General features: G+C 44.2%; 1 protein-coding gene across 4 annotated transcripts in view; it reads left to right on the top strand.

Moving 5' to 3' along the window:
* Positions 1-503: 503 nt before the first annotated feature.
* MAST2 (microtubule associated serine/threonine kinase 2) overlaps positions 504-9,032 on the top strand; it is a 203,300-nt gene continuing 194,771 nt past the window's right edge. For 2 of the 4 annotated variants that reach the window (XM_043876746.1, XM_043876744.1), the window contains exon 1: positions 504-1,047. In XM_043876746.1, coding sequence (XP_043732681.1) covers positions 835-1,047 — 213 coding nt within the window. In that variant the 5' untranslated portion in view covers positions 504-834. The remainder of the gene's footprint in view (positions 1,048-9,032) is intronic. The other 2 variants (XM_043876745.1, XM_043876743.1) reach the window with 1 other exon arrangement.

Raw genomic sequence — 9,032 nt, 5'->3', positions numbered from 1 at the left:
CAGAATTTGAGTTCTGTCTAGCTTGCTCAGTGACCTGGTGCATGTCACTTCTCGTCGGTCTTCTTATCTGTAACAGGAGAATGAACAGACCTGCCTTCAAAGTGTGATGTGACGATCAGATGACAGTTGGTTGGAAGGTGCTTAACAAAAAGGCACGCATTCGTGTTCTGTTCACTAGTTGTCTCCTTTATCTTCTTGCTGCTCCTGGTCCTTCTCCACCTACTTCCTTGAGGACGTTGATCAGTTCTAATTCATTTTAGATCCGCACCACTTAGCTTGGCCTGGCACACAATTTCGTGAATGGACGAATGAAAGAATCAATGAACCGTCCGTGGCAACCACAGGCGCGTCAGGGCCCCGCCCCCTTCCGCTTTCCACCCCCTCCCTCACACACCACGCGGAGGGGCCAAGGGCGGGTCTCTCGCGACCGTTCGCTGGCGCGTGCGCGGGAGACGGCGCGCGGCCGGAGGTGGCGGGCGGGCTCCCGGTGCGCGCGCGCGAGGGGAAAGGAGGGGCGGGGCCCGGCCAGAGGCAGGCGGGCGGGCGGCTGCCGTGGAGCCGGCGGCGGCGGCGGCGGGTGACCAGCCGAGCGTGTGCCGGGTGGGACAGGACGAGGCTGCGGCGATGCTGCCGCCTGCGTAAGGAGCCCCTAGGAGGCCGCGGCCCTTGAGGCCCCAGAAAGCGCGGAGGAGCTACGGGCTGGGGTCGGTGGCTTCGGGTGCCCGCCGGGCCATGGTGGCCGCGGGAGGTGGTTGGCGCGGCAGCGCTGCGGCCCGGGGCGGTGCGGGGCCGGGACAGTCGCGGCGCTGACGCCCGCAGGGCCCAGCCGCAGATATGAAGCGGAGCCGCTGCCGCGATCGACCGCAGCCGCCGCCGCCGCCGCCGCCGCCGCCGGCAGCCGGCCGGGACGATGGGGCTCAGCGGGCGGCGGAGCTGCCCCAGTCCCAGCCCCTGCCCCTGCCCCTGCCCCCGCGCCGGCGAGCGCCGCCCGGGAGGCAGCGACTGGAGGAGCGGACCGGGCCCGCGGGGCCCGAAGTCAGGGAGCAGGTAGGGCTCGCTGGGGTCTCGGAGGGAAAGGATGGGGAGGGGGAGCCTGAGTGGGACTGATGGGGGAGGGCTATCTCGGGCGGGAAGATTTGGGCTGGGGGAGTTGAAGGGGTGGGGACTGAATTGAAGTTGGGCAGGAGGAATGGGAGGTCTGGAGAGGCAGAAAAATGCGGAGTGGAGAAATGGAAGATGAGAGAGTAGGGATGAAAAATGGTCCTATGGGCGTTTGAGGTAAAGGGTTCTGGAGGAGAAGAAGGGACTCCGGAATGTGGGCTGGGAGTAAATGAAGTGCAAAGAATAGGCTTACTAAAGGGGTATGGAGGGATTATCCAGAGGGGCAAAAAGTGTAAGGTAGGGAGAGTCAGTTGATATAGTAAATGTTATCTTATTTTCTTGAGGTTGCCTTGACAGTTGTGAAAAAGATGTCATTCCTAAGCGTTCTCTAGTTTGGCCATCGTTATAGTCTTGTTGGAATATGTTTCTAGCCATTGTTAAAGTTCTCTCCAGTAATGATCCATTTCACGAGAAAGCACTTTTTAAAACATGTGCTTTGGGGATGCATGTGTGCAATCCCAAGGCAGTACTGTGAGCAGAGAATTCATAGATTTAGTCTCTGCCTTATAGGAGTTTACCACTGAAAATATCTTAGTGAAAAAACAGAAAGAAATGCAAAAAGTTCGTGGAGTTTCTGAATGGACAGGATGTGTTTATATATTAATTTATTAATCAAGTGTGGGTTATTTAGAAGTAGGGGATAAAGGTCAGTTTTATCAGGGAGAAGTTGTCATTAGTAGCTGTAGGAAGTTCAGTGAGTACTGCATGGTCCTTGATCTTGTGGGATTTACAGAAAAATGTACTGTAGTAATGGACTCCAGTGACAGCTTCCCTTTTGCACATACTATTCAAGACCCTACTGACTTCATCTTTGGAGATTTGAAGGGTCCTGTTAGGTCTCCTGCCTAACAGGAGACCTTTCCCGTATGTTAAATAAGTATTTTCCATAGACATCATTATTATATATAGTTTCAGTGATGCACATGTTAGCACTTGGACTTTCCCCCACTGTTGGTTTTTTATCTTGTATTCTCCACCCAGTGCTGAGTAGACTGTGCCATTGCTATCTTTGCCCTTACTTTCATGCAGCTGAGGATTGTCCTCTTACTGTAATTTTCTCTCTCAACCTTGTCTTTTATATTCTCTGCAGTTCCTATTTGAAACATTTTAAAAAGTACTTAAAACCCAGATCCTTTCCTTAGTCAGTTTACCTGGTCCAATTTACCTTATCCAGTGCTTCACTGAAGAGTTCAAGGTTATTTGATTTCTTCCCCTTTATCTCAGGATTTCTGTGTTCACTCATCCTTTTAAATCTCAAAGAAGGAAGTACTTATCCTCTTCCAGGCTAATTTCTCTATGTTTTTTATTTCATTCCCTCTTATCTTCTGTAGGCCCTTGTTGTATTATACCACAAATAAAAGCAAGACAACAGGATTTCCCTGAGTTTTGTAACCTACTTAAGCTGCTTTGTAATCTCATTTTTGCTAACCAGCAACCTTCTTGAAAAATGAGTTTATATTCAGGAGTCTGAGAAAGCTCCAGGAGATGGTGAAGGATAGAGAAGCCTGGCGTGCTGCAGTCCATGGGGTTGCAAAGAGTTGGACACGACTGCGTGACTGAACAACAGTTCACTCTCTCAGCTTCTTCACCTTGTATACAGTCCTCATATATTTGGCTTTTACCCAAACTGATGTCTTCAAGGTCATCAGTAACTTGTATGTTTGTTTATTTACTTTTTAATTGTGATGTGACTACAGAGTGCAAATCAAAGGTTCACTGAGCCCATGAATTTTTTTTTTCATTTATTTTTATTAGTTGGAGGCTAATTACTTTACAATATTGTAGTGGTTTTTGTCATACATTGACATGAATCAGCCATGGATTTACATGTATTCCCCATCCCAATCCCCCCTCCCACCTCCCTCTCTACCCGATCCCTCTGGGTCTTCCCAGTGCACCAGGCCCGAGCACTTGTCTCATGCATCCAACCTGGAGCCCATGAATTTTTACAGAATGAATACACCTATGTGACCACTCCTCAGATAAAGATGTAAAACATTTCCAGTACCCTAGAATGTGCCTTTGTGTTTTCTCCCAGGTATTACCCATCTCTAGAGGTAACCACTCACCCAGCCTCTATCACCATGGACTAGTGTTGCCTCTTCTGAACTTCATATAAATTAAATCATTCAGCTTAACTCTTTTATGACTGTACTCTTTCATTCAGCTATGTCTGTAAGATTCATCTATGTTCTTTTAGAAAAAGCTTGTTCTTTTTCACTGCTGTATAGTTTTCCCTTGTGTAAATGTTCCACGATAGATGCTAAAACTTCCTTTTTTTAAGTTGAAAAATAATATGTGGCTATTTGTGAAAAGTTTTCATTGTGAAAGAATTGCACAGAAAGATTTGCAGCAGTCCTGGGGACCTTAAAATGACTAAAGCTGATAACCTCCCTCTTCTCTGACCTCTGTGAACTATTGGTCACTCTTGACCATGTGTTTCTTTTGATGTTTTCTTCTCTTTTGTCATAATGTCTTTTCCACTCCTGTTTCTCTGACTGCTTCTTGGGTGTCTTTTTCTGTTTTCTGTCGCTGTCTCCAGTATGTTCCTTGAGGATGTGTTTCCTCTCTGTCCTCAGCTTTTTTCTTTTTATTTTTTCTGGTCATGCTGAAACTTACAGGACCTTAGTTTCCCAACCGGGGAACCCAGGCCCCTGCGTGTGAAAGCACTGAGTCCTAACCACCGAACCAACAGAGAATTCCCAGATTTTTTCTTTTATTCTTTGTTTTTAAAATTTTATTTATTTATTTATTCACTTTTGGTTGTGCTGGGTCTTTGTTGCTGCTCAGGCTTTTCTCCAGTTGCCGGGAGTGGGGATTACTCTCTAGTTGCTGAGCATGGGCTTCTCCTTGCGGTGGTTTATCTTGTTGCAGAGCACAGGCTCCAGGGTACATGGGCTTAGTAGTTGCAGCTTTTGGGCTCTAGAGCATGTGGGCTTCATTAGTTGTGACGTGAAGGCTCAGTAGTTGCGAGTGCAGGCTCAGTAGTTGTGGCACACTGGCTTAGTTACCCCTTGGCATGTGGAATTTTCCCTGACCACGGATTGAATCCATGCCTCTTGCATTAGCAAGTGGATTCTTAACCACTGGACCACCAGGGAAGTCCACGGGTTTTTTTTTCTTAATTGTGTTTTGTTTTTTAACAGGCTTACCCTATTCATGGCAAGTACTTAGGATACGGAGTAGGGCCTATGTGCTGTGCTTGGTCGTTCAGTTGTGTCCGACTGTTTTGTACATGGGGATTCTCCAGGCAAGAATACTGGAGTGGGTTGCTATGCCCTCCTCCAAGGGATCTTCCCAACCCTAGAATCGAACCCAGTTCTTCTCATTGCAGGCAGATTCTTTACCGACTGAGCCAAAGGGTCTGTAGTTCTTTTTGTTCATGACATTGTGTCACAGAGCCTCCTTGTAGTCTCCAGGCCTGACCTCTTTTCTTAGTTCTATATTTCCATTTCTAGCCTTAACATTTCCACCTTAGACTCTCAGCATTTGTGATCTTAACATTTGTGGTTTTCATAATTTGATAGTGTCCTTGAAATTATTTGTTGAAAACTTAAAAAATTTAAATTTTGTGTGTTATGAGGTGGGATGGATTATTCCATTTATTCAGGGAGTAAAAACCTAGCTGATCACCAAGGTATCTACCTTTCAGAAATGACTTTGTTCTTCATTTCTCCTGACATGGAATAATGCTGTTATATGTTATACCATGCTGGTGTTTAGGAATAATTTCTGAACAGGATGCAGAACTTGGATCTCTGGATTAGTGGCTTACTGTATCATTGAAATATTGATAGATTCCATTATTCTCTTTTGAAATGTGCTTCTCCCTGTGTCTTTCCTTGCTGTGGTCCTCAAACTTGAAATTATATCCGTGGTCTTTGTCTTTTTGCTCTCCCTTGACCCCCTTCTCCAGATTCTGCTGATCGGTCTTCATGATCTCTTTCAAATTTTTGTGCTCACTGTCATCACCTTAATTTACACCATTTATAAACTTTTGTCTTGGTTGTTGTAATATCTTAACTGCATTTACTCTGCTTTTAGCCTTTTAGCCTCTAATTTATTCTATATTCTAATAAAGATGATTGGAACTCCTTGCCTGTCTGAGTTGCAAATAAGTATTTTTAAATGATCAATTCATTGCTTTATCTTTAGAAACTTTCATTAGCTTTTTAATATCATAGAATAAAGTTTGAAGACCTTGGCATTCAAGGTCTACTTGAAACATCACTTTTTATTAGAATCAGTTAGAGGCCCCTTCTCTTGGTTCCCAATACTTTGCTTTGTATCCATTGTAGCATACATTATTGAAATAGCTTCTCTCTCTTGTTAGCAAGTTCTTTGAGGCCCAGACTCTTTCATTTACTATTGTATACACCTAGGGCCTAGTATGATATTTGAAACATAGTTATTAGTCTGAATACTTACTAGAAACATGTATGTGTGCTGGCACTTGAAACGTATCCTGAGCAATATCCTAACTGGTTGTCAGTCTCTCATCAGAGAAAAACTCCTCAGAGGCCGTCTTAATCATCACTGTACCAGCCTTTAGTGTTTTAACTGGTACATAATGGGCACTCAGTAAATATTTGTTTCCTCCTTAGGCACTTTCATATTTTTATTTTAATTAGTTATCTATTTGAAAAACTTTCTTCATAGTCTTTGCCCATTGAAATTCTACTCAAGCGTCCAGGCCTAACTCATGCCACAGAAACTGTTCTGTGAAGTTGCTTTTCTCTGATTGGGCTGTCATAAATAGCACTTCTGTCCTTCTGTATTCATTTTATGTTATTTCATATCTGCTTTTAAGTTGTAAATTATTGAGGGTGGGAACTATATCATCATTTTATATACCATAATACGTAATCAGGGCCTTTGTCACAATAGGCACAATAATTATTTACTAACTGAATGAATGAACAGGAAATGATTCAAATATTTTGAATTTGGGTGAGTTGAGTAATAATGGTAGTAAGAGAGAAATAGGTAAGTAAAGAAAATGAGACATTTTTGAAGATGGAGGAAGATGGAGTTCAATTTTACTTTCTAGAATTCTCTCAGCAGCATTAAGGAATTTTCAAAATTTTTTTCATGAAAATCATTATTCGGCACTGTAATGTTATTGTATAGTCAAAGTGAAGTGAAAGTTGCTCAGTCGTGTCTGACTCTTTGCGACCTCATGGACTGTATATATAGTCCATGGAATTCTCCAGGCCAGAATACTGGAGTGTGTAGCCTTTCCCTTCTCTGGGGGATTTTCCAAACCCAGGGATCAAATCCAGGTCTCCTGCATTACAGGCAAATTCTTTACAAGCTGAGCCCCCAGGGAAGCCCAAGAATACTGGAGTGGATAGCCTGTCCCTTCTCCAGTGGGTCTTCCTGAACCAGGGATTGAACTGGGATCTCCTGCATTGCAGACAAATTCTTTACCAACTGAGCTATCAGGAAGGCCCAAAAGCACAGGGCAGAAAACACACAGAGGGAAAACTGTGTATATTTTGTAGGGAAATGTAGTTGTTTGGTATTGTTGGAATTTGAACTTGGAGGCATAGATGATGAGTTTAGAGCCTAAAAGAGCCTCGATAGTAGAAGATCTTTACTACTATTTAAAAAGTAAAGTAGGGGAGTATGATGGTCTTACTTGTTTTTTTAACCTGGGTTACTCTGGCAGCTGTGTGGAGGATACAGTGTAGGACATGGTAATTAAGACATGGGCATTTGAGAATTTTTCCGAGTTTTCCCAGGGGCTTTACAGGTGGCACAGTAATAAACAATCTGCCTGCCAATGCTCAAGATGCTGGTTCGATCCCTGGGTTGGGAAGATCCCTGAGAAGGAAATGGCAACTCACTCCAGTATTCTTGTCTGGGAAATTCCATTGACAGAGGAGCCTTACAGGCTATATCAGACACGATTGAGCAGGTACTCACACTAAGTTTTCAATGGAAGGTGTGTGCTTAATTGCTCAGTCATGTCCAACTCTTTGTAACCCCATGGACTATAGCCCGCTAGGCTCCTCTGTTCTTGCAGTTCTTCAGGCAAGAATATTGGAGTGGGTGACCATTCCCTTCTCCAGGGGATCTTCCTGACCCAGAGATCGAATCTGAGTCTCCTGCATTGCAGGTGGATCCTTTATCATTTGAGCCATTGGGATGCTAGTGATAAAGAACTTGCTTGCCAATGGAGGAGACATAAGAGACTCGGGTTTGGTCCCTGGGTCAGGAAGATCTCCTTGAGGAAGGCATGGCAACCCATTCTAGTATTCAGTATTTTTGCTTAGGGAATCCCGAGGACAGGGGAACCTGGGAAGCTACTGTCCTTAGGATCGCAAAGAGCTGGATACGACTGAAGCGACTTAGCACGCACCTACTCCAGTCTGACCTCTGCAATGACAATGAGTTTTCAATACAGTGTTTGTTAACTCTTTCCTCCCATCTTGTCCCGAAGTAATCTAAGTAAGGGCCAGCCCTGAAGACCTATTACCTTTGGAAGATTTGATTTCATCAAAGGTCCTGGGAGCAGAGAGCCTGGGATGGTTGAAGCAGGTTGGACAGTTTTCCCTGATGAGCGTAGGATACATCTGCTTACAGATTTTTCCCATTTTTGTTTTACTGGATGCCTCTTAGCCTGCTGCTGCTGCTCCTAAGTCGCTTCAGTCATGTCTGACTCTGCAACTCCATAGACGGCACCTCACCACACTCCCCTGTCCCTGGGATTTTCCAGGCAAGAGTACTGGAGTGGGGTGCTATTGCCTCCAGCCTCTTAACCTAAGATCAGCCTAAAAGCTTTTTCCACCCCAGTTACTCATGGTGACCTATGTTTAGGACTGTTAGAGGCAGCTTCGTACTGCAATCACTATGCTTCTTTCATTGATGGTCTTAGCTACTATATGGTTCTTTGCTAAATTTGCTATCTAGCTTTGTACTTTTTGGTAAAACCCCCATGGTACCTTGGTAATTATCTTTTTTATCAGCAGGTATTGGTTGTTTTTCTTCTCTTATATATGTACTTGGGGTTCCAAAGAGGTTTGAAAACCAGGTTATTGGGTCAAGGGCTAGCCCTGGGGGTGGAGGAAAAAGTCCTCAGGGGAGAGCAGAGACTAGGTGTCCCCGGGAGTCAGGACTTACACATGATGCACTGTTAGTCCAACATAGTTGACCGCCTTTTTGTTTCAATGTTGTACCTCATTGTCAACTCCCCAAACTTTTTTCTCTGCACTATGGCTATATATAGCCATATATACAGTGGTGATGTAAAAGTGAAAGTCGCTCAATTGTGTCTGACTCTTTGTGACCCCATGGACTATACAGTCCATGGAATTCTCCAGGCCAGAATACTGGAGTGGATAGCCATTTACTTCTCCAGGGGATCTTCCCAACCCAGGGATTGAACCCAGGTCTCCCACATTGCAGGCAGATTCTTTACCAGCTGAGCCACCAGTGAAGACCCTATATAAAGTGGAAATATAGTAAATAATGATGAGAAAAATTGATATCAACCTGAACTTTCTGCTTCCATGTTCATTGGGCATATTTCATCTTTACCAGTAATAGTTCCACTTCTAAAATCTTAGTTTAGAGCTTACCACACTCTGACCTTCACATCATGTTCTGTTTCTGTAGCTCGCATTCATTCATCTCCAAAAATTGTTCAAACTCTTTGTAACCTCTAGCCTGTTGATTTTTGTTTTTCCTAAATCATCTTTTCATTGTTGGTCACCTCATGCCTCTACTTTCATCCTTGTCCAACTAAATATTTCATGGGCTATCATAATTATTCCTATGTATGTACCTTCAGTACCTTCTTTCATACCTGTCATACTTGAGAAAATCCCAACTGTGATTAAACCAACTCTGTCTATGGTACACTTGTA

Source organism: Cervus elaphus, chromosome 20 (assembly GCF_910594005.1).
Source record: "Cervus elaphus chromosome 20, mCerEla1.1, whole genome shotgun sequence".
Taxonomy (NCBI): Eukaryota; Metazoa; Chordata; class Mammalia; order Artiodactyla; family Cervidae; genus Cervus; species Cervus elaphus.
The sequence above is the reverse complement of the archived record's forward strand: the minus strand, read 5'-3'. Positions and strand labels throughout refer to the sequence as shown.